This window comes from Nyctereutes procyonoides, unplaced genomic scaffold (assembly GCF_905146905.1).
Source record: "Nyctereutes procyonoides isolate TBG_1078 unplaced genomic scaffold, NYPRO_anot_genome, whole genome shotgun sequence".
NCBI lineage: Eukaryota > Metazoa > Chordata > Mammalia > Carnivora > Canidae > Nyctereutes > Nyctereutes procyonoides.
Genome location: NW_026575122.1, coordinates 33,495,574 through 33,522,377, shown reverse-complemented (window position 1 = coordinate 33,522,377; position 26,804 = coordinate 33,495,574). Strand labels below are relative to the sequence as shown.

At 36.1% G+C, this 26,804-nt stretch overlaps 1 protein-coding gene across 7 annotated transcripts in view; it reads right to left on the bottom strand.

The window, feature by feature from the left end:
* ATP2B1 (ATPase plasma membrane Ca2+ transporting 1) overlaps positions 1–26,804 on the bottom strand; it is a 128,361-nt gene that overhangs the window by 37,591 nt on the left and 63,966 nt on the right. For all 7 annotated transcript variants that reach the window (XR_008665881.1, XM_055336327.1, XM_055336322.1 and 4 more), the window contains exons 3-7: positions 13,746–13,943; positions 7,688–7,942; positions 7,471–7,596; positions 3,253–3,393; positions 472–510 (exon numbers count right to left, since the gene is read on the bottom strand). Coding sequence is in view for 6 of the 7 variants with exons in the window: in XM_055336327.1 (XP_055192302.1) it covers positions 472–510; positions 3,253–3,393; positions 7,471–7,596; positions 7,688–7,942; positions 13,746–13,943 (759 nt within the window). In the remaining variant the exon portion in view is untranslated. The remainder of the gene's footprint in view (positions 1–471; positions 511–3,252; positions 3,394–7,470; positions 7,597–7,687; positions 7,943–13,745; positions 13,944–26,804) is intronic.

Here is a 26,804-nt window from a genome sequence, read left to right as displayed (position 1 = left end):
TTCCCCCCTGTTGTGTTTGATGAGATTTACCCCAAACACTATAAATCCGTTCCACATGTGACCATAATGTAGAACATTATGTGTAAACCATATAAATAGAAAAATGTACATGTTTACAGACCTAAACAAATGCAAAAAAACCCATCTAAGTTGTATATTGTTTCTTACACATTTTTCTTAGCAATACTACAGTAATCAATATTAAAAAACCTGAAGTGTTTAAGTTTAAAGTTACCTACATCTGGATTTTTCTTAGCATAATACCACAAATCACAGTTAAAATCTTACTGCCATTGTAAAGGCAGCCTGAGTAAGGCAGTGGCAGGAAGAGAGGTTAACTCAAGTTAACATCAACTGTTTACTTCCCCTGGTACCTGTATCCTACTTTTGGATGAATACAGTACATAGTAGATATACTTTTGGATACAATGAAAACAAGCTAACTGTACTTTTAGAGCCTTGTGAACTTACCTTTATTGCGATTCTCAATAGCTCCATCTTGTTTCTTATCTGTAGGAACAAAATGGGAATTAAAGCTTTCCAAAAGAAATGAAGACAGTCATGCTAAATTATGCAGAGGTAGTTCACATTTCTATAACAGAACTGTTACACAATGGTGTGCGCTCTTATAGATTAGAAAGCATTTGGCTTGTAATGACCTGCCTGCGTCAATCACTCCCTAGGTCTTAACCAGGGGAAATTACTCCAAAATGATTTGGGGCATCTGTACTTGTTTGATTTCTCCATAAAACTTTACTCTTTTAGATGCTGTAATGAACCCAAATATGGTATAAGAGGGTCTCAAACTAAATACACATGCAATTCTAAGAAAAGAAGAAAAGGGCAGGAATAGGGAAGGAAGGAGAAATGTCATAAAGACAAGAGGCACATGAGAAGGCTGTGATGAGAACGAGAGCCCAAACTATGTAGATAGGAGGTATAAGTAAGTAAAATTCGAGTATGAGGGTAAAGAATAGGCCAATAAGACTACCAGTTAAGGTATTCCCCAAATTACTTTAAATTTGGAGAAAACAAAGATGGGAACATCTGAAGCAATAAAGTAATCAAGGAAGGAATAAGTCTATTGTTTGGAGAAGGCAGTATAATACTGAAAACAACAAAGAGGAGGCATTCAGCCAATTTTTCTTCCAATTTCTCTATCTAGAAGAACCATCTTCAAACTGGGAAACATGGAACAGAGTCAAGAAGGAACAGATGCTCAAGATAGACGGGGAGATAGTAAGAGAGTATCTAGCTACTTTCAACAAGCTCTGAGTTCAGAGAGGGACCAGATAGCTACATTCTAGACTAGGCAGGAAACAAGAAAGATTATCCTGAACTGCTTCTGAGTAACGGCCAAAGCAGTTAAGGGAATGAGAGAAGGACTGAAATCCACAGATGGAAACATGGCCCATTCTATGAAGAAAAACAACACACCAAACAGAAACACAGTCCCGACAATCAAAAATGAGAGGATGGGACTTAGATGTTCATTCCTGGGAACATTTTTGACTGGATTAATGAAAACAGAAGTTTAAGATCTTAGGAAAAAAACAAACAAACAAAACCCAAAACCATGCTTGTTAGAAAAGATATTGTGGGGGTCAACAAGAAAGCTGCAAACTTCCCTTCCTTTTTAAGCAGGGTCCATTGACCTTCGACTCCTATAAGTCAGGATACAGCACCGTGTATGGTTAAGAGCACAGACTCTTTTGAGTCAGACAAGCAGGTCTGATCTGTCACTTACTAGATCTGTGACCTGGAGCAAGTACCTAAGTTCTGTAACCTGCAGGTTACTCATCTTTACGTCGTTGTATGATTTTAAGGATTAAGGAGATAATGCACATAGCATTCAGTAAATGGTCATTATTACTGGTTTTCAAATTGCCTTCCACTCCACCTTAAGAAACCTAAGGAAGCACAGGGAGGGCTATCGTGAGGACTGGGGCAGGAGAACTTAGAATGGAGGGGTCTTACTACCTTCTCTTGCAGTCAGAACTTTTCAAGTATGTTTTTGTTTGAACGAAAAATCCTGCAACTGAAGACAAAGCCCAAAGAACAAAGCATCCAAATATTAAAAGCATGGCTGTAGTTACAGCAAACCAAAATTTTAGCAAGGTTTTTGTTTTAGAAGATCTCAAAATACTTATGTTTAAGAAGGAAATATGGGCTTACTATCCTAAGTAAAATTAAATAAATCCAAGTGGTTAAACCACAGTAAACTGCTGTCAGCCAAAGGGAAAGAACTGTGGAGGAGCAATCCTGAGTGGGAGAAAGGAGTGGTAAAGTAGATACTTAGAAACAGGGTGGGGAGACCTTTTTAAAAAAAGTAACACGCTTGAAGCACCTGGGTGGCTCAGTCAGCGAAGCGTCTGCCTTTGGCTCAGGTCATGATCCTGAGATCCTGGAATCCTGTCCTGCATCTGGCTCCCTGCTCAGCAAGGAACTTCCTTTTCCCTCTCCCTCTGCTCTCTCTTTCTCTCTCTCTCTCTAATAAATAAATAAAATCTTAAAAAAAAAAAAAAGAAAGAAAAGAAAAGAAAGAAAAAAGAAAAAAAAAGTAACATGCTTCCAGCAAAGTAATTTTGAGCGGTCATCCAACTGTCTTGTATGATCCTTGTGGATAAACTATGGTTATAACTTTTTGCTGAGGATAGAACACTTGTAGGGATAGCAGATGCAATGGGACAATATCAAATTTCTAAAACTTTGATATCAAATATTTTGGGCTAAATGCAATAAACATAATAGGAGTCAGAGTAACATTTTCACCTATTTAAGTACAGAGTGGGAAATGTGAATAGTAGAAAACTTGAAATAGATGAAAAACTCAATGAGACCAAAATGTGATATGGTTGACAAAGCTATGAATTAAGAAGCAAAAAAGATAAGCAAATAGGAAGTAAGAGTTTACATGTTGCTCGTAAAATAATAGAAAGATGCTAAAACTAAAGAATAAACAGAATAAATAAAGCCAATGAAAGTGTTCAAGATGCTGAACTTGTATGGCTATGGTAAAGGAGATTAATGTGTTCACTAAAGGCCCTTTATGGACTACAGTGTCTACAAGGGAAACTGGGAAATGGAAGGGACTCCATTAATTCTACCACTTGAAAGTACTATATCGAGTAACTTTTTGTAGATCATTTCCTATCAGAACCTCATAAAAGAAGTACATTTTTCTGTGTCCTTTCTTATGACTAGCTGCCATATTTCCAAATACCAATTCTTACAGAAAACTGCCAATCTTACTTTTCTTTTCCTTTTTCTTTTCATCCTTCTTTTCTTCCTCTTCACCTCCAGCTCCAAGTAAGGTAAAGATAATTCCAGTTTGAGAATTAACACCTACAGCAGTAACGACCATTCTTCCAGAGCCTTCCATTACATGAGTACCTACAGCAACAGAAAAAAATTTTTAATTGATATGGCTTTTTCCTCCTACCCTCAAATTTCAAACTTTACTCAGAATTGTCTTTGATATCCAGTATTTAATAAGATAAACTCAGTAAGACATTAAGTAAAACCCAAATTCTTATGCTTAAGGTTTTAACTCTGTAATCCATCTCATCTGAATTCATAGCTCCCTGCACCACTCATGTATCATGGGATGCTGGGCAAATTCTAACATCTCAACTGCTCACCCATAAAATGAGGATAATAGTACCTGCCATTTATAAAAATAATGAGGTTCAAATAAACCTACAAATGTAAAGTGCCTTTGCACACTGTCTGAAATTTGTGGGAGTTCAAGGAATACATATTAATTTTAATGTAAAATTACCTTCACCATTACTGACATTTCTGAGAAACACATTGCTTAAAAAAGAAATATGCTTATAAGCAAAAGTATTCTGCAGCAACAAATGCCCCATTTACCACACCAAAGCCCAAATCTGTACCTAAAACCAGCTTTCATCCCAGTCAGCCTAGATTATTGCAACAGCCTCCTAGCTAGTCTGTCTTTCCAGTTTGCCTGACATCAGTTTTAATCTTCCTAAAATATGAATTTTCTCAGAAGTGTCTCATGGCTCAAAACCGTCGGATTCTAAACTGCCTACTGGATTAAGTCCAAAGTCTTCTCCCTGAGATCAGCTAACCTCCCAAACTTTTTATCCACTACTCTAACATAATATTCCATTACAAAAAGCTTTGGAACAGAAATGGGAACACTGATTGTATTTTAACTGTTCCTTACAACAATCCTGCAAGTTGGTAAGCATTATTTTTCTAATTTTCTAGAAATTTGCCCAAGGTTATACAACAATTACAGGTCAAGACAAAGATTCAATCCAGCTCAGGGGGTAAAGGGCATATTCTTATCATACAATACCAGTGAGTTTGCTTTGCGTTCTCTAACGTGTACATCCACATCTCTATACCTTTCCTCACTAATTAAAAGGCTTCCCATCTCCCTATTGTAATATTTTTGTGAATTTTAAGTAGCTTTCAAAAGCAATTCTTTTTTCTAAACTCTCAATATAGTCTTCTTTACAGTTATCGTATTTGATCTCCGGGTTTACAACCATATGGGGGCACCATCTTATATACCAAGTCAATTAATGCACAAAGGTTATTTGCTAAATAAAATCATAAAGCATATGTACTTATTCCAGTAGTTAAAAACGTAAATATATTAATTATTGGGGAATTTATCCAATGTGAATTTTTTTAGGCCTCTGACTTTCTTGCTTTTATTCTTTGTTTTATTGTTAAGTAGGCCCCAGCCCCAGCGTGGACCCCAATGTGAAGCTTGAGCTCAGACCTGAGTTGAGATCAAGAATTGGATGCTCAACCAACTGAACCACCCAGGTGCCCCTGATTAAATCTATATTCTGCCTTTTAAAATCTATGTTCTGAATATTTCCTAATTACCAGCTTGTCAGTGAAAAGGCAAAGAAAACAAACGAAATTCAGGACAGTTTTTACTGAGCAACTTCTACATTTAAAAGGCAATTTCTTTCTTTTAACAATTCTGGCTTTTAGAAGATTTCTATTTTTTTATGTTCTATTCCTCCTTACCACAGGTAACCAGATGCTGGTGGTTAATGTGCTCAGGCAAAGTAAACAGTTTTTGTTCTGGTCATATCCCCACTGCTAACTGAATAACTGCTTTTAAAAATCTAAATTTAAAAAGCCAAGAACAGCAGTGAGAGATGGCATCATGAGAATAAATTTAAAAATAAATGCATTTTATGTTTTTTAGTACATTTTTGGAATAGGGAAATAAATGCAGAAAAACTTTCCCACCCACATTACGATAAGGGACTCTGCAAAGTTATTTCAGTCTTTTCTTAACCATGGAAAATTTACAGCGTTCTTGTGGTACACTTGGTGTGTTCGGGACCTGAGTCTACATAAAGCTTACTAGCAAGCTGTTAAAATAAAAAAGGACCAAAGTTCAGTTAAAGGACATCAACCTGAAGAGCTAAACACTTTGTAGTAAGCTCGATGTACATAAAGGTCCACGCAGTGCATATGGCAAAAAGTCACAAGAGTACCACCTCAGTTTGCCAAATTCTGTGGCTCAGGCAGTCTATGGTGGTTAAGGTATGATCAAATTGCTTTCCCTTCCTTGGAAAGACTATATACATAGACTTTACCAGTTAACAAATACAATTTCTCAGAAGTATGGCACAGAGTAAGCAAAATAAGTATAAGTTTTACTTATATATGCAAGATATATGTATTTGGAATGAATTACAAGTACAGCCACGTAAAGAAAAAACCAAACAGGATGTTCTTGGTAGTGTAGGATTTTGAAGGTATACAAAACCTAAGATATTTCTGGATAGGCCTCTATTATAACTGAGACCTCTACCCTTTAATAACGGTGTTTATAAATGCATACATATGTAATTACTCTGATTTCTAGTAGTGGGATATTTTATAATAAGCTTTTTAGGCACATATTTGCAAATCTTAAAAAAGGGTAATAGTTTAAACCTAAGTATAAGCCCGAAGTTGTGACTCTCGCTTAACTGACTTGTCACAGGTTGGACTTGGTTTCTGTAAAACCATGTTCAATCAGTTAAAATATAAAGTTCAAGGGATCCCTGGGTGGCTCAGCGGTTTTAACTCTTGCCTTTGGCCCAGGGCATGATCTTGGGAGTCCCGGGATCAAGTCCCACATCGGGCTCCCTGCATGGAGCCTGCTTCTCCCTCTGCCTGTGTGAGTCTCTGCCTCTCTCTGTGTGTCTCTCATGAAAATATATAAAATCTTAAAAAAAAAATTAATAAAATATAAAGTTCACAGAGAAGAATGAAAAATTGCAGGTGTCAAGTTATTACATAGTTAAATCAGCAAACATCTCCTTACGATGTATAAAATGTTGGCATTCCATTAACATCTGAAAATGGTAATAGAAGACAAATAGGCAACACTCTGCTTGCTCTGGTATAATTCAGTCTAACAAACATATATGTAAACAACTGTCTTACAGACAATTTTGTAAATTATATAAGGAATACTAAAAAATTAAGAGTAAAAACCTGGAAATCAAATGTGAAAGAACTGACATGCTATTGGAGTCAAGTTGTGATACTCTGGTTTCCTCTCATTCAGCATTTTTAAAGGCCAGTTTTCCATCATTCCATCATTCCTTCCCTTTCATTTCCAATTAACCTCAGGTCAAGCTACCAGTTACTGCTAGAAGAGCCTCCCAGGTAGACACCCAACTGCCCATTTCACACTGTACCCTCATCTGTACAAATCATACTCTTTATTCTCAGAACATCTCTTACCTATGTGCAAATTCAATCCTCCCTAGTAGGCGTGGTGTTACTGCTACATCTACTGTTGATTAGTCATGTAATCTTTGATAAATTTTAAGGATTTTATCAGTTCTTAAAAAAAAAAAAGTCCTTTGTAGTTCACCATCGAGAATTCATTAATTTGCTTTAAAAACAATCATTCTTTAATTTTATACATCAATAGGCCTTAAGAATAAATGTAAGATAGAAAAAGAGAAAAGTAGAAATCATCAGGCTTATGTTTTAGTGTTATCATCACACTAACATGAACAATGACTCAAAATCGCTTGCTTTTTTTTTTTTTGGACTCAAGCTCCTCGTTTGTAAAATATGGCTCTGGATTCAAAAATCTCTAATATCTCTGCGAACTTACCAACAACAACAAAAAAGTCCCTAAGGGATATAAGGGTGGAAGCTAATATAAAATACAGAATCGGGGTAGCCTGGATGGCTCAGTGGTTTAGTGCCACCTTTGGCCCAGGGTGTGATCCTGGAGACCCGGGATCGAGTCCCACGTCAGGCTCCCTGCACGGATCCTGCTTCTCCCTCTGCCTCTGTCTCTGCCTCTCTCTCTCATGAATAAATAAATAAAATCTTAAAAAAATAAAATAAAATACAGAATCATTCACATCGTTGACTCTTAGGGAAACTGTGTTCAATGACAAATGGCATATAGTTGTGGAAGACAAAAAAGTTCAAAGATACAAAAGAAATTCATACCTGATAGAAGTAAGGGATCCTTATCTAAAGACTTCTTAACATGATCAGATTCACCAGTCAATGAGCTTTCATCAATTTTAAGATCATTGCCCTGAATCAATATACCATCGGCTGGAAGAAGATCACCTAAAACAAAAAGCAATGGTATGCTAAATTATAAACAAGATTACGGTAACTTTACCTGTAGCGGAAGAAGTATTGGTCGTTTATTACTTACCATATTTCACCTGAGCAATATCTCCAACAGTAATGTCAGCTACAGGTATCTGAATGACCTGACCACCCCTGATGACTGTGAACTTCTGTTCTTGTTCAATTCGACTCTGCAAACCTCTAAACTGTTTTTCCTTACTCCAGTCATTGAAAGCTGTTACTAATACCACACACACTACTGACAAGAGGATTGCAGCTCCTTCAATCCAACCAGTTTCACCTTCACCTTCTTCCTCTCCAACAGAAACTTCTCCACAAACTATATGGAAAGAAAGAAAATGCTGATCAAAAAAACAAAACAAAACAAAACAAAAAAAGATTCTGAATTGATGACAACAGACATGCAATAAGTTAATTATGATGTTTACATACCTTGTTAATTTTACTCTAAATACCCTACTGAACCCAAAGCATTCCACAATGATAAGAATGCTTACTATGTCAAGTTCCCTGCCACTGAAGAATTCTCACCCTAAGGATAGGGAGGCAGTCTAGGGTACTAGTTAAGAGTACTGGGGAAGATGAAATCTTCCACAAGGCAAGCTACTGATTTTTGAGACTCAAGTTTCTTCAAATTACGATAACATCACCTTCTCCAGAGATGTAAGAATTAAATGAGAGAACACTTTAAAGTAGGTAGAGCAATGGTTGAGAATTCCTTTGCACTTGACCAATGGTTAACACTATTATTACATGTGTTAGACAAGATATACATGAAAACTTAAGAATTATGTGCTACCCATGAATCATGTTTTATTTACTGTATCAATTTTACAGGCGTACAAGAAAAACTTAGTTTCCATAACATGAAAAGGTAAGCCAGATGCTACTCATTAATCCAACTATATGGGTACCTACTCTAGGTGCCAGACACTACTTTAGGAGCTGGGGATATAGCAGTAAATAACGCACACAAGCTCCCTCTCCACATGAAACCCATATTCAGATTGGTATGTGCAGATGGTACACGAAGAATTCAGGTCATAAAACACAAATAATTTCAGATATCGTAAATGCCATAAAGAAACTAAAGGATGGTAATGTGCTATCAAGTGAAGACCGAGGACTGCGGTTTGTGTGAACACAGAAGGCCCCTCTGAGGTGTCCCTGACATTTGAGCTAGGAGTCAAATGATAAAAGGGAACTAGCCATATAGTTGCTTTAGAGCATTCCAGGAAGAACATTCCAGGGAAAGATTAAAGAAAGAGCATTCCAGGGAAAGATTAAAATCAGTACAAAGGCTCTATGGCGCAAAAAAAGTTCACATAAAAACGGGCGGGAGGAAAGAACCCCCAAAAACTAAAATTTAAGGTCAACAATGTTGAAAAAAGAACAATTAAATAGTACTGTTTAGACTTTCAGCTTTAATCTATTTGTGAGTCTCAAATCAATTCAGTGGCTCATGATCCAGCATTTTAAAAAATGAAACACAACAAAATAAAAAGGATATACATGTAGTAATGATAAGCATTGTTTCTTAAAAGTTTACTACTTTGGTTACTTATAAATTTACATGAAGGAAAATGTTCTTTTGCATTCTTATAGAGAAGTTCTTTCTTACTGAGAGGATTGAGCTAAAAAGTCTGAAAAATTAATAGTTCTCTTAGGACAGGTAAAGCAGGGAAAAAAGATCATTCAAAGAAAAGAATGAGTAAATGAATGATACCAGATATGATTAAAGCATATTTCAGAATAGAGAGCATGAACCAAAGAAAATGATCTGAAGTATAAAGATGCTGGATAAAGATTAATCCAGGAGGGGTATATGGGAGATGAAGAGAGAGAATACAGAGACTGGAATAAAATCAACTGGTGGTAAATTTGAAGGGATGATATATAATTAATTAATAATAATAATAATAATAATAATAAATCCTGAGGCCCATCAGCAGGATTCAACCATCAATGGGTACAAAAGCAAGTTCCCCAAAAGAGATGGCAAGACAACCCGTTGAGAGCAAATATTAAAACTTCTCTCTGAATTACATTTGAGCTAAAGAAATGACCACATATTATTGTACACAATAACCAGTTAAACGAATTTATTTGTTTACAATGTTCTAAATGGCAGAAATAATAGGACAGTTTCTCTTCCACGTTCCCCTTGCCCAAAAGATAGATTTGCTCTTTGCATTAGGTAGAGCAACTCTGGACTCAGGGACAGATGAAAGTGGAAATACTATGTTGACCACTTTCACCAACTTGAAATGCAGCTGAAGTATTACCTTCCAAATGAAGCATTTCAATGGGTTTTGATCTTACTGGTTAAAAATTTAAAAATGCAGTACTTGTAACTGTGCAAGAACAACAGATTGAGAGCAGAAGATGGAATTTACCAGTCATATGTCAAACAAAAAGGTTTGTGTAACTGGTGGATGGGAGTGAAAATAAGAATGATTAGTGAGTACACTTCTTGCCATTTGGATTTATATAATGTTTTACAAGTTTCTTTTCAGCTATAAGAAACATTAAAACCAAGTTCTGAAATAAAGCAAACTCAGACCTAAATCAAGGTTATATCAAAACCATAAAATGTAATAATGTGTATTCAATGTTATCAATAATGACATTTTACAGTTATTAAACATCAAAATTTTAAACCTCAGTGCATCTTGTAATTATTTCAATTTATATTTTTGCATGTTTAAAACTATGCACATTATAAAAATACTTTATACACATTATGTAGATGGCTTTAAGTATATATAATTCATGAATGCATCGTTTGGAGATACATGCTCAAATTTCTTCCTGATCAAGCATATATATAATCAAAAAAGCTTAAAAATCAATGCAACAGAGATTAGAGGGGAAGGAATGATGACACAGTTAGATCATTCTCAGCTTTAAATCTCACATGCATATTTAGATGACTATTCCAAAAGAGAACATGAAACAAATTGGCGTCGTATTTCCATTTCATATATAGTTCTACTTTAGATTATACAGATAAAGTTAGAATGAGTTTGAAACAGATGGTAGTAAAATACTTATAGAAATATTTCCTATTTTTCCTACTGATGATCATTACAAATTTTCAGAGTAGCTGCAACAAAAAATAATCACAAAGTCCAAGTTACAAAAGGATTGTAGTTCCAGTTTTATATCTATTTGTATTTTAATAATGCTTTCGGTAAAGTCCAAGCACAAATATTATAATAAAAAAATCTATTTCACAACAGGGTTCTCTGTAAACATAGTCACCTAAGAGAAATGCACAATCTAAATTCAGTCTATGCTCTCTACTGTAAAGCAAATATTCCTTTCTTAAAAATCACCACTGGAGCTACTTCGTGGATGGTGCATTACGTGTGTACATTAACACTATATAAGAAGTAGTTCTGAAAAAGTGTTGTCCAGGAACCCCAGGAGGATCTCTCAAGGTCAAAACTGTCTGTAATAAGACTAAGATGTAATTTGCCTTATATTTTAGGAATGTGTAGAATTTTCCAAAGCCATGGATACACAACACACTAAATGCAGAAGCAGATAAGAATCCAGTTATCTTCAATTATGCCAGACATTAAAGAGATACAAGGAAATGAAGAACACCATTACTACTCTTTTCGTTATTTCATTTAAAATTTCATTAATAATAATTATAGTAATTCTAACAGCACAGCACTTAGCTATAATTTTTAATGCAATGATAAAATGCTTTTAAATTCCTTGATTTTATTTATTTTTTTTTAAATTTTTATTTATTTATTTATGACAGTCACACACACACACACACACAGAGAGAGAGAGAGAGAGAGAGAGAGAGAGAGGGGCAGAGACATAGGCAGAGGGAGAAGCAGGCTCCATGCACCGGGAGCCCGATGTGGGATTCGATCCCGGGTCTCCAGGATCGCGCCCTGGGCCAAAGGCAGGCGCCAAACCGCTGCGCCACCCAGGGATCCCAAATTCCTTGATTTTAATTAAAAATACAGTAAATATCTACAAATATAAAGTCATATAATCAAAAGTTCTTTTGAATTTTTAACTTTGAATGTAAAGGCGTCCTGAGACTAAAAAAATCTGAGAATCATTGGTAGTGACTAAAGACTAGTAACTAAAGACTCCTTTACAGAGGGTTATAGTGCTTATTTTCACACCAAACAGCACTAGAAGAAATTTTGAGAATTTAAATTTCTAGGACTACAGATTTACTGTTAATGGGTTTCCTTTTCAAACAAGTTACTACTTAGTGTTAAGACATAATGTGATGAAAAGATACAAGTACACTAATAGATATTTAAAAAATGCAAACACTAACATTTCATCACCCTCTAGATTTTTGACTCTTTTTAAAGTGTCCTATGACACTGACAACTCTAGCGTATCTTTCCAGTTGGATATCTAATGCCAGTATTTTCCTTAAGCAAATTTGGGAAAGGGCTTGTCACTATATTCTACAAGTGAAAGCAGTGCTAGTTCCAAAAAGATTTGTCCTTGTAACAAAATCCACTCCCACTGAAAATAGTTTTTGTTAATCTTCTTAGGATATTGGGGGGGGGGGGAGAGGGTAAAAAGTTAAAAAAAAATTAATAATCTTCCAACTCACTAAATTCTAGAATATCAATTCCCAATATTCTATCATGAGAGTTGGGTAAGTTGAACACTACAGAATTTAGCTGTATGTTGCTGAATATGGTATGACCTTTCTGTCATGTAACAAGATACACACCTTTTGGCCTACTCATGTGTGCACACATAAACCTACCTGAGTCAACATCAGACACACAAAACAAACTTTAAAAATCTGTGAGAATACAATAAAAAATGGTATATAGCAGTAATCCCTAAGAAGTGAGATTCTGGGTGAATATTATTTCCTATGAATTGTCATTTTTCCCTCCCATCTTCCTATGGCAAATAAAGTATTTAATAAAAATAAGTAAAAGGTTCAAAAATAATTTGGTTTAATGTTGTAAGAATATTGCCTAAATCTCTTATTTAGATCAGAGATTCTCAGCCACAGGCAATTTTGCCCCCTATGAGAAACACAACAATAACTGAGGACATTTTGGTTGCCTCAACTGGTAGGTGGTACAATGCACGACAACAAAGAATGTTCTGGGGCAAAATGTAAACAGTGCTACTGCTGAAGCTGAAATACCCCAATATATAGACTGATCTCATGTAAACTGACCTACTCTGTGGCCAACTTTCTCCAACAAAAAAAATACCCAAAACCCAACTCTCACATGAGCTCCAGGCATACCTTTAATGGAATTACTTTAAATCACTGCCTAAGCCAAATTTTAGAGTTGGCAAATATTTATCAAAGTCTTCATAACTTGAAAAGCCTAAGTTTTCAAAACATATTGGTGCATCACTCTTCTGATATATAAAATATTAGTGGTTTACTCTATAGTTATTTAAATATAGTCACCAAAATCCAAGCTAGATTTCTTAGCAGTTATAGAATATATTGTCAAAGAATATTCATTTTAAATAAATTAAAAAGAGTAAGAAATTTAAAAGAGAAAAGAAGAACAAAGAAAAGTGGGAAACAAAACCATTTGTAGCTACAAGTTAAAGTAAATATACCATCAAATAATGTATTTTTCCATTGGTCAAGATACTTTGTAGTATAAACAACATTTCTAGAATGGCAAGGCAATAATACCCCAATCATGCATATAGCAACACAATTTAAGAACTTAAAAAATAATGAATTAGGGAAGAGAATAGAATTTTGCTTTCATAATGATTTCCAAGATCAAATAAAAATCAAAACTAATTATTTCAATATAGTGTTCAAAGACCTTAAAAACTGTGATGGCACAAATCACATCATCTGTATGGCTTAGCTCCTTGCCAACACATGGTATGCACATTTTGGCAGGTCTTTTAACCTCCATATTTCACTTGGAGGTGACATTATCTCATAGGATTACCATAAAATGATCTGAGATGGTATATTTAAAGAACTATTAAAAGTACTACTAGAATGGTATTTAGCATGGTCAATGAATGCTGATCTGCTATTGTCATTACATTTAAGTAAGCAAATGAACTGAATTTATTAACATCACACATAAAAATCTTTTTCCCCCCTTCCCCAATTTACTTACGTGCATTATCCCCTTCTGGAGGTTGATAAAAAGAAAGGCCCAATGATACTATGGCTGCAATTTCTAGTATAATTAAAGTGACATCTTGTAATGCTTCCCATACTAATTGAAGAAAGGTTTTTGGCTTTTTAGGAGGTATAAAATTCTTTCCAAACACTGCTTCTCTTCTCTCTATATCTGCAGGGTTTCCACTTAAACCTAGTGAAAAGAAACAAATTTCAGTGAAAAGTTTCACTATTTACAAATGAAAATACCTATTTAAGACATATTCATTATACTTTAGATTCCAATTCATAAGACCCTATCAAAAAGATTTTAATGTATTACACCAAATGTACAGAATTTGAATCACTGAAAAAATGTGTACAATACTTTAAAAAGACATTTGAGGTAGACAGCTCAAGACTAGATTAAGAATTCTCACTTTTCCAAACTGCTTACTTTTTTTTGTACTACCTTATACCATCTTTTAGACTGCCAGAGACCAGAACTGGGATGACAGTTGGATGGATTTTATATTGTAATTAAACACTTCTTTGACCTTTACTTAGGATGTTTTCCATCCCAAAGTGGGTAATTACGTATTTATTTGATTTACTTAACAGCATCTTGGTTATTAACTCAATGAGTGAAAATTTTAATTTTTACTCTTATTTACTAAAGAACAATGAGAAGTTAATTTATCACAAACCCTAAAAATTTCTCTACTAAAAATGGCTGTCATACGTGGACTGATAAAAGATTTACACGTCACAAAGAACCAGGAAACTTGGGCTGACTTTTCTTTTGAATTTTATTTTTGGGATTTACTTCCAGCTTAAGAAATATATAGTGCTACTGACTGCACCCACTGTCACTGCAAGGGAAAAGGTGCATTGCAGGACATGTATTTATTACCTGAAGTGTGGAATTGAAAGCTACAAGGGAAGAGGTTAAGAGCGGCTGGATGAACATCAATTTTGCCTTTCCTTCACCCTACCTAGCAGGTCCTCCTCTAATTTAACCCTGCTGATCCTATCAAACCTAGATATATTCCCATTCGTTAACGCAAAGTATGTATACATTTACCTTTTTGTTGGGGATAGGTATGAAAAGACGGGCAGCAGTGTCTTATGACTTGTTTCCTTAGTCTGTTTAAAAATATCAAAGAAGGAGGCAAAGGTACCAGAATGATACACCTTTCAATTTATCGTCATAAATTTAAATGCATTAATTTAGTTAACTAATCTCTCTCTCTCTCTCTGCAGGGAAGGGAGAGAACAGCAAAGGAGGAAGACAGAAAACAGTAGATAATGGAAGGCTCTTGGTTTTAAGCGTTTCAGCTAGTAATCCCAATGTAGAGGCAGGCAAAGAGTACAAGAGAGAACAAAGAAAGTATACTGTTAGAATAAAAAGAAATGAATATAAACATTTTAAGGTAATTATTTACATTGTTAAAGGTATCAAAAAGATTCCAGAGATGTCTTTAGCAACTGTAACAAGGTCAATCCATTCTGGGCATTCGAAAGCATTTTAGATTTCTGATGACAAAAGACATCATTTAAAAGTTTCCCCGGAGCTCCAGGCTTTGAGACAGAGTTCAACAGAAGAAAGGAATCAAAGGATTGTACTAATTGTGACTGGGGGAAAGACAGTATGAGAGAAGAAACTGGCAAATTATAATTTAAGATCCACACAGTTTCTTCAGACTAAAGCAATGCTCCCCAATCACACCTGGCTGCAACCAGTTAGCACTGGTCCATGGTTTAATTGAGGGATAGGACAATGTAGTAACAATTTCCACAAAACAAAATTTGTTTAAAGTTTAAATATTGTAATGTTCTGAGATTATGTGCTTGTTGCTTTTTGAATTAAGTGTCCTTTTTTTTCATAAAAAGATATTAAATAGTAAGTTTGTTTTGCCTTATATTTTAATGATTTTTAAAAAAGATTATCTATTTGTTTGTTTGTTTATTTGTTTATTTATTTATTTATGACAGAGAAAGAGGCAGAGAGGCAGAAGCAGGCTCCATGCAGGGAGCCCGAAATGGGACTTGATCTCGGGTCTCCAGGATCATGCCCTGGACTGAAGACCGTGCTAAACCGCTGAGCCACCCAGGCTGCCCATATTTTAATGATATTACTAGCAAAAATGAAAGACTGCATTCCTCTCCCGTGTCTCCAATTTTTTTCCTAAGGAATCTGTCTGAAGATACTGGTTTTAGCTGTTTAACTCACACTTAATAGAGCCTATCATTAATTATCTATATCTGACACCTAGTAGTTTTAAATGTCAGCATTATAACTATAAAATAACTGGCCAAAACTTACATTGGTTAAATAGAGGGCAATATTTTATGTTAATGTGGATAAAAACAGCCAAAGATTGTTTAAAAATGTAACTGGAGGGATCCCTGGGTGGCGCAGCGGTTTGGCGCCTGCCTTTGGCCCAGGGCGCGATCCTGGAGACCCGGGATCGAGTCCCGCGTTGGGCTCCCGGTGCATGGAGCCTGCTTCTCCCTCTCCCTGTGTCTCTGCCTCTCTTCTCTCTCTGTGTGTGACTATCATAAACAAATAAAAATTTTAAAAAAAAATGTAACTGGAGGGAATCTGGAAAATGAAAAAGCAGCTGGTCCTAAAGGTTACTGTCATTCTTCTACACCACTGACACACATATGAACACACACCTAGGACATGACATCAATAAAGTCATCTGGTTTAGGGGATCCCTGGGTGGCTCAGTTTAGTGCCTGCCTGAGTCCCAGGATCGAGTCCCGCGTCGGGCTCCTGGCATGGAGCCTTCTCCCTCCTCCTATGTCTCTGTCTCTCTCTCTCTCTATCATAAATAAATAAATAAATAAATAAATAAATAAATAAATAAATAAATAAATAAATCTTTTTAAAAAAGTCAGCTGGTTTAGGAACCATCAGACAGATTTCAGTTCACCTACTGAAATTTTGCCTATGTGACTTAACTTCTGTGGTAGTTGGGGGACAGGCATTAATATTTGTTGGTGTAACTTAACAAAGTTATTTTTTTTTAACAAAATTATTTAGAAGGGCCTAAGAAGGCATAAAGCATCAAGTTATAAACTATAGAGTTATAGCTATTAAGCTAAATTAAGGGGATGATAAGTTACAAATTGAACACTACAGGTTTTAATTGCATAGGGGGTGGGCAATATATTTCTATTAATATAAAATAATAAACTTATATAATCTAAATATAATGAAATTAAGACTTTTACAACAATAGTCTGTTATCCAGTAGATATTTACCTAACATCTACTACTTTCAAGGATTATTCTATGTCCTGAGGAATCACTGTGAACAAGACAAGTCATACATTCACCATACTGGAGGGAAACAAATAGACAACTAAAGTAACACAGAGAAGACTAGTATTTATTCTAAATGTAACAGAAACCTTTCTAAAACAGAAGGGTTGTTCTTTTTTCTTTTTTTAAAGATTTTATTTGTTTACTTGATGGAGAGAGAGAGAGCACAAGCAGGTGGAGCAACAAGCAGAGGGGGAGGGAGAAGCAGGATCGCCACTAAGCAGAGAGCAGAGGGTGGAGCTTGAACCTGGAAAGCTGTTATCATGACCTGAGCCAAAGGCAGACACTTAACCGACTGAGCCACCCAGGTGCCCCAAAAGGGTTTTAAAGTACCACAGTAATAACTGATCTCATTTAAATTGTGTGAAGTATGAATTGAAGAGTTCGAGAGCACAGGGAAAAGACCAGTCAGGTAGCTATGGCAGTGCAGTGAGAGATGATGGTGGCTTGTATATGAGTTTTTAACTGGATCTGCCAATTATCTTATAAAAAGATTAGACAAAACTTGCTAAACAATTCGACACGGATGAAAGAGAAGAAAGAGTGTTTAGGTTGGGGGGGCTACACATTTACATAAATGGATACTAAAGACATTTACCAAGACAGAGCAGGCTTTGGGAACTGCAGAATTAAGTGGGAAAAGAGAAGCAAGTGCTAATGGTTTTCGTTTTATAGATTTACATGAGATGCCCAATAAATAATCAGGTAGAAATGCCTGTAGACAGCTTGCTAGCCATATTTGGAACTCAGCGAGAGGTCTGAATCAGGGAATCATTAATGCATAGTTGATTCTGGAGTAACGGGCCCAATGAGAACTGCCAGAAAGCAGACAAGGGAGGAGGGCTGAGGACAGAGCCTTGGAACTCCCTCAACATTTGAAGGTCAAATAGGGGAAGAAAAGCCAAAGGCAACCCAAAGAAATGGGTGGGGGTAAGGAGGGGCTCACAAACAGGCTCATATAATATTATGGAAGCCTAGAAAAGTAGGTTTTTTTTTTTTTTTTTAAAGATGACGATGATGTGGATGACTATACAAAGGAGTAGCATGAAGACAGAGCATGGATAATTGCCTTTCACTAGATGGAGGATAACCTTGAAAAAGCTTAGTGTTGTGAAGAAACTGATTAGAAAGAACTGAAGATACAATTAAGAATTAGAAAGTGAGTGGAAACTATGATTATGGAACATCCAGGAGTATGATGCAGTAGAGAAAAAAATAAAGCAGTAAAAGTGAATTAAAGTAGGTAAATAAAACCCATTAAAAAAACCCATTAGGTTTTTTTCCAAATGAGTGATAAGATATTAAGGCAAGTAATTTGCCAGTGGAAATAATTAAATAGAGAAGATAACACAAGATGCACAGGCTAACACCAGAGCAAAGCCTTTGAAGAAGGGAAACAATCCAAGGTGTGTTAGCCTGCTCTAAGTTCTAGAAGAGGCTTCTGCCATTAGGAAACAGAAAACAACAGTCCTTGGGGGAAGGGGATGGTTAAGTGGGTGAAACTGGTAATGAGACTACATGGTCCTAGTTTTAAAAATAAAGTGGATATAACATGAAATCATTAAGTATAGCTTATGAATAAAGGTGACAAATCTTCCATCCAGTACCATTGGCTCAGCTGATTGTAGTGTAGTGGTAAGGAGGTGAAAGGGATGTGTGGCATTCATCTCCTTAGGTCCAGTTAGCTTCACAAACAGGAAGTATATTTTTAAAAACCATCAAGTAGCTGTAAGAATGAATAAAGAAAACCTGATTTAAAAGAGTTGGGGGGCATCTGGGTGGCTCAATGGTTGAGTGTCTACCTTTGGCTCAGGTCATGATCCCAGGGTCCTGGGACTGAATCCTGCATCAGGCTCCCTGCAGGGAGCCTGCTTTTCCCTCTGCATATGTCTCTGCCTCTCCCTGTGTCTCTCATGAATAAATAAATAAAATCTTTAAAAGAAATCAATGTTAATAAATAAAAAGGAGTTGGGGAGCCATAAAGGGAGAATTCTCATACATGTAGCACTCATGTCAACTTAAAGGACCAGAAGGAAGGAGGAAGATTTCCACATGCCTCAGTAAAAACAAACTGCCCACCATTCCTAGCCAATGAGAAAATGCCACAACCCTGAACTCTTGCTCTTCTCCAATGAAGTTATGTTCAAAATAACTCTACCCATCTTCCTCTAGAACCTAATAAAAGCTAGCCTCCCCTCTGTCTCTTCAGACTTGCCTCTGGTTCACCATAGTCTGCTTCTCCTGAATTGCAATGCCACTATTACTCTTAAATAAACTCATCTTTGTTTAATTAAATTACCATTTGTTTCATTTAAGGTTGACATTACCTGGTGTCAGAAGTGGGATGAGAAGGCACTGAACCTCTATTGAACTAATGACACTCAGAACTGTTTTGTTGGTCCCACTTGAGTCCCTTGAACTCTTCATTTCTGTGAGTTGTCTCCTTCCTTTCAGTTCAGTGAGTCTCCTTTTCGGATTCAAGTTCCCTCCTTTTGGTTCAGCTCTCCAATTTTATCTGGGGTCTACTTTTGTGAAGGCATTACCCTTCTTGGTGAGTATTCTTTTGTTTTCTGTACTTCTATTTTGAATAATGGGATCGATCTTCAAGTTCAAAAAGTTAGGCAAGCCACCTTCTGACATACCTGCCTATTTTATGTCTAAAAACTATGGTTCCAGACGCTGTGAATATCTGTAAAAATGGTAAAATCTTACTAAAGACAACCTAGAACCACAATGGCTATTATGAGAAATGTTCCAGTTCAGTAAGATCATTTAAGTAGTGAACTTGAAAGCAAGGACTATCAAATAAAAAATAACGGGATACTTTTATTTTTATTGGCGTGCAGAAGCCTCCAAACTTCAAAATTCCAAAATAGCTTCACTGAAAGACTTTTTGTAAAAGGCTAATGAAAAAGTGAAGATATAAGAGGTACATAAAACAAAAGGCTCTAAAGATTGACATAATACTCATACTGCCTGCCTCCCTCTTTCTTCGAGTACTCATTCTAGTAATATTCCACCTGAATTGCCTCTCTACTACTCTGATGAGACTATTAAACAATTTACCCTTTTAAATAAGACCACTTGATGCTACAGGCAAATTCTCTTCAGGTATCTTTCACTTCTTGGTCAAAGGCCATACTAAGGACTTAGTTAAATAATTTCTTAATTTCTTAAACAGAGAAAATCTAACACTTTAATAATTGGATTAACTCCAGAGATAAGTGGATACACAAAAAGACAGAAAATAAAACTGGGGGCAACTGAGTGGTTCAGTCGGGTGTCTGCCTTTGGCTCAGGTCATGATCCCCAGGTGCTGGGATGGCACCCCACATCAGGCTCCCTGCTTGCTTGCTCGTGCTCGCGCTCTCTCTCTCTCTCTCTCTCATTATTCCTGTCTCTCTCAAATAAATAGAATCTTAAAAAAGAAAAAAAAAGGAAAGAAGAGTGGAGGCACTGGTCAGTGCCTGATATGTTTGTTAAGGCACTCTCCCCTATGCTCATTGAGGATAATGTAGTTGGATGGGTCATCAACCTATGACATCACTTCAGTTGCAACCCAATTCTTTGAGGAATTGAGAGCAACTATCCTTATCTTACAAATCTCTGTAAAACTAGAAATGCAACTCTAGAGGCAATTCAAAGTTTGCCCATTTCTTTTTACCAATCCCCAAACCTCCCCTATTAATCTTTAAAGGCTTGTAACTTTGCATTCCTCCTTGTGTCTCTGAGGTGTAAATGCTAAAGTACAAACTTCAGGGAAGTAATTCTTATCAGAAGAAAAACAAAAAGGGGAAAGGTTGTTTAAAACTTAGCTTTAGCCATCTGAGTAGGTTGCCTTAACTTATTCCATCTACCAGAACACTTAGGTCCAACTTTTATAAATGAGTAAAGTGGAAACCACGAGGTCTCTGTTTATGTCTATATTTAAGCATGTCTGTATGTGTGTTGTATACATGTATTTTCATGTTGTATATATGTAGCATTTTCTACCTCCAGTAGTATTACTACAATTAATTTGTAGTTCTACTTAATGGACTCAAATGTGAATTAAGTGTTCTTAGAAATTCTCAAAAATGTATAGAAAGTAACTCAAATGTTTTTCAGGTTCGAATGATTTGGGATAATCTGTGGCAAATAAAAGCTAGCTAAGCTTAAGCGTGGTTTCACTAAAACAGGCACATCTTCAGAGTTACCAGCATTAAATGTAGAGATACAACTTCTACCAGTTTTACTAATCAAATAAATTCATGTTATATCTGATATAAAAGTTGTCAACATGAGTAATAGCTTGGAAAAAATGGTTGACTTTGTCTAATGTCTCATGAAGCTTTTGTGGGTGATCTAAACATAACTGTTAAGAATGAATAAACTAAATAGATGTAAGCAGGATAAAAAAGGTTTTTAAGTGAACTTTTCAAATAATTTCCCATTTTTTGGTAACCTGAAACCTTAAAGTTTTGCTAAAGTAAGTGATGAGTTAAGCTAAATTCATTAAAGATACAGATCATTTCCAAATAAAACACTGAAACATTTATTACTGAACATAATACTTTTTTGCTTCATTTTACAGAATTAAAGATATGAGTCTAATAAACATGTTTAGCTATGCTTAAAAATACTCTGAAACAAATGTTTCCAACAATCATAAAAAAGTGTAAGCCTGCCAATTCACAGAATGGTAATGTAAAGGGCAGTTCACAACTGTTCACTTATTTAGGTTGCTAAGGGTTAAGAATTCAAATTAATATGTGTGCTTAAAGCTACTAGAAATAATAAGGGAAACATCTCCAGATGAAAACAAAATTTGGATGTGGGCTTTTGGTAAAGAAGGTATAAAGAAATAGACCTGCACTTTTGTCAAGGGAAAATTTGTTATAAAGTGAGGCTGGTTATTTAAAAAGAGAAAAGAGGTGGTTATTTGAAAAGAGGAAAAGTATAAAATCTGAATGTAAAAAAGTTGTAGGTTTTTGGAAAAGGAATCTTTGAATGGAGATTTTGATGTGTAGTCAAGCTGGTTAAGATTAAAGTAAATTAATTTAAAATCAGTTTTAGGGTGGCTCAGTTGGCTAAGCATCTGCCTTCCGCTCAAGTCATGATCTAACAGTCCTAGGATAGAACCCCACATGGGGTTCTCTGCTCAGCAGGTAGTCTATTTCTCCCCTCACTCCCTCTCTATGCTCCCTCATCTCTCTCAAATAAATAAAATCTTAAAAAAAAAAATGGTTTAGTATGGGGCACCTAGGTGGCTCAGTGTGTTAAGCATCTGACTTTGACACAGGTCATGACCACAGGGTCCTGGGATTGAGGCCTACATGTCAGCACACCCCCCCGCCCCCATTCATCACAGAATCTGCTTTTCTCTCTCCCTCTGCTCCTCCCCTCCGCTTGTGCTGGCTCTCTCTCAAATAAAATCGTTTTTTAAAAATGAGCTTCATTATCAAAAGTACAGTGGTATAAAATTAGAATTTTTTTTCCTGATAAAAGAACGTTTTCTTACATTATTGATCTGCTCTTAATAAGATATTGTAAAAAAAAAAAAAGTTTTTCTTTACTTTTAATGTAATTTGCCTAGAAAAAAAAGACTGTTTTGCCCTCATCGGGTCTTCGATTACTTTAAAAAAAAGTTGGTTCTCTTCAATATTAAAGCAGCTAAGGCTTTTTTTTTTTTTTAAGATTTATTTATTCATGAGAGAGACACACAAGAAGAGAGACAGAGACATAGGCAAAGGAAGAAGCAGGCTCCCCAAGGGGAGCCCAGTGTGGGACTCCATCCTGGGACTCTGGGGATCATCCCCTGAGCTGAAGGCAAAAGCTCAATGCTAAGCCACCCAGGCATCCTGAAGCTAAGGCTTTTTACAACTATTTACCTTTCTGTATTTTCCTGCAAAGTCTTTGTCACTTTGGTTAAATCAATACCTAAGTATTGTTTCAGAGTGACCTATCAACCTAAGTGTTCAAACCTTTTGATATCTTTGACAAACTTCCCAAAAATCAATTCTAAAAGAAGTATGTTGGCCACTTTGAACTAACTTTTTTACAAAGGGCCCCTGGAATATATCAAAGGATTTGTTCTCCTTATAAAGAGGGAGATGTGAACCTAATTAGACTTATTTGGTATGTTAAATTATATGGGAAGTATTGTCAAATAGGTGATGTTAAACCTTCTTAGAATATATTTGTGTGGAAATATGTTATTAATGTAAGCAAAAATAACATGAAATGTCTAAAGACCTCATATGTCCTTGTATCACGTCAACACTTAAAATTCTAGCTACTACCTTAAAGCGTATGTCACAAAAATAACCAAATTTCCTTGTCGATTGCCTTAAAATGAACCCTCAACAGGTTGTCAGCCATGGCCATTTTTAAATCTTTTGGTCATTTACAGACATTTACTGTTCTGCTCTGAGGCTTTTACAAGTGTTCCTGCAACAGTACTTCACCTTCAAAGAAATTCAGGAAGGGACAGTTCTCTGATAAGTTTATGATAATAAAACTGAACTGGGTGAGAATTTTCAGAACTTTTCAGAATTCTGAATTTTCAGAATTCAGTGGCAAACTGAATTCAAGCAGAACAAGAATTAAAAACATGAGACTGAATGAACTGACGATGATGATCATAATTTTTATGACTTCTTGTTTAAAACATTATTGGTTCTCTAATGTTTTCCTTCTTCGAATTTTAGGAAATCTTTATCTCTTAAGCTATCAACAATTTGGTAATATGCATCTTTGTCAATAAAAAAATACCTGCTTTTTTTCTCTTCAAATTATCCCTCCAGAATTCGGAAACTCTTAGTTGAGTATTTTTATCGTCATGCCAACTATCTGCATAAATTCAGTAAGAATCTGTTCTCCTTGTATCAGGACTGAAAAACATTGGTCATATTACCAAAGCTTTGACTGGAACATCATATTTGAGAAATATGCATAGATTCAGATAAAGTCAGAGTTTTAGGAATGAAGTTTGACTTTAGAGAGCCAATAAAGTTCTTTGAAAGAAAAATCAATCTGGTACTTTGCTTACAAAATTCCAGCAAAGTCATCTTAAAAAGAGCTTAGATGGCTAATCACTATTCTTGCTGCACTAATGTAAATAATCAGGCAAAGTTTAATGCAAAGAAATAGTTTTATTATAAAAAGAAGGTACTTCCACAGAGAAGAAATTATGTTTACTTTTTTGTCTATATTAAATTCTAATCCTGTTAATTGTCATTGAGTTTCTTTTACATTCTTGTAAATTGGACTGGATTCCGAATTCTAGTTTCTTCAAAAACCTGGATACAACTTTCCAAAGTAACATTTCCAATTTTCTCTCACACTTTTGGTTTGCAATCAGAGTATGAACAAAGACTGTCCATGAATATACTTGGAAGGGACTATACCAGGTCCTCCTCACTACCCAGATAGCGGCCAAACTCCAGAGATTTAAACGTTGAATATGTATCTCACAAATGAAGAAGGTTCCATCTGATATCTGATCCCACACAGACACTGGAGACCTCTAAATCAAACTGATTAGAAAAAGAAGTAGCTAGGGGATCCCTGGGTGGTTCAGTGGTTTAGTGCCTGCCTTCGGCCCAGAGCATGACCCTGGAGACCCAGGATAGAGTCCCACATCAGGCTCCCTGTGTGGAGCCTGCTTCTCCCTCTGCCTGAATCTCTGCCTCTATCACAAATAAATAAATAAATCTTAAGAAAAGGAAGGAAGGAAGGAAGGAAGGAAGGAAGGAAGGAAGGAAGGAAGGAAGGAAGGAAGGAAAGAAAGAAAGAAAGAAAGAAAGAAAGAAAGAAAGAAAGAAAGAAAGAAAGAAAGAAAGAGAAGTGGCTGACATAAAAAGGTTGACCACTTACTCCCCTGATGCTGAAGAATCAAGACTTCAAACTTTCATCTATTTCTCCAAGGCCACTGCTAAGGAAGGGGTTCACCTTTAACACTGTTGGATTTATCATGAAAAACTCTTAACTATTCATCATTATCAAATATGATGCCACCTTCATGAGAGTGGTCTGTGCTGGTTATCATTCTCTCTGGGCCTATAAGTGCTTCAATAACTGGTGCATAGCAAGGTGAAGTCCTCTTAAGTTATCTGACCATGCTCCTAATTTTCCACAAACCAACCAAGGCACCTTCTTTGATCAAATTCCCAGTATTTACACCATCAAGTTAGAAAGGACCTAGCAGGAGGCTTTCAGGATTCAGAATTCAGAATTCATTTCCTTTAGCAAGGCCACAGTTGCCTGGTTAGGAGTAAATGTAAACAATATGATTAGAAATCTCTGTAACTCTTGGAGATATTGCAGAATCAGTAGCCAAGAAAATAGCTTCTCAAAAAAGAACCTTAGAGTCTCTGGATAAAGTTGATAATAGGACAGTCTTTGATTATCTTTTAGCTGAGCAAGGAGGGGTCTGCTCTGTGGCCAATACCACCTGCTGCACCTGGATTATCACTTCTGGGGAAGTTAAAACTCTGTTACATAAGATCATTGAGCAACCCACTTGGCTTAAAAAGCAAAATGACCAGCCAACCTGGAATTTCCTAGTCAGCACTAGGAGATTTGGTGGCGACAGCAGGACCAAAGGAGATTTCCAAGCTCTGGCGACAATGAGAAATATATGAGACAATGACAAATGAGAACTTTCTGAGTTCAGTCTTTCCTGCTATTTCTGAAGGCCATGAAAATAATGTGGCAAAAAGAATGCTAGCACAAGGCTTTGAGATGATCCAATGTTTACAAACTTGACAAGATATGAATTTATGAATGGGAAATGCCTGAGAGCCTCTCCTTCTATCTTCCCCGTTACTCAAACGTGGCCTCCATGGTTTCCACTCGCTACTGAAGTCCCCACTGGCCCATCCCTATATGGGACACGACTCCTGGGAAAGATCTTTCCAAGCACCAAAAGACACAAATAGACAAAAATACTGCAATCAAAAAGAACAACTTGATACTTAATCAGTGATGCTTTCTGAGAAAGATCTTAATCAAATGCGGGAAACATGAAAATGAATCAAGGAAATCTAATTTAAAATGTCGTCCGGAAGCCATGAAGGGAGAGTTCTCATGCACGTAGCACTCTTCTCAACTTACATGACCAGCAGGAAGGAAGAAGATTTCCACATGCCTCAGTAACAACAAACTGTCCACCACTTGCAGCCAGTGAGAAACCACCACAACCTCGAACTCCTGTTCTTCTCTGATGGAAGTTATGTTTAAAACAATCCTTCTCAATTTTTCTCCCAGAACTTAATAACGCTACCCTCCCCTACTCTGCCTCCTCAGACTTGTCCGATGGTTTGCTATAGTTTGCTTGTTCTGAGTTGCAATTCCCCTGCTATTCTCAAATAGACTTATCTTTGTTTAACTAAATTACCATTTATTTAAAAGGCTGGCAGTCTCCGAATTATGTGCTTTTGGGGTCTGGATTCAGCATTGTGCTAATTAAGGGGGGAAAATAGGCAGGGAGCCTATTTTCATTCTACGAATAGATAATGGCTCAAGAGTATTATCTATAATATTTGAAAAAGACAAAATTCAAAATTTTATCAATAGCTTGACGTTTTCTAAGAAAACGTAGCACAACTGCTGTGACTAATAAAATAATGTCTCAATTTGGGAAATGAAGAGGGGAAAATACTGGAATGTTGGAAGCAGGAGAGCTCAACTGAAAATCATGGCTACTACACAGCAAATACTACAGCCTTATCCAGTTCCGTACATATGTCTGCGTGTGCG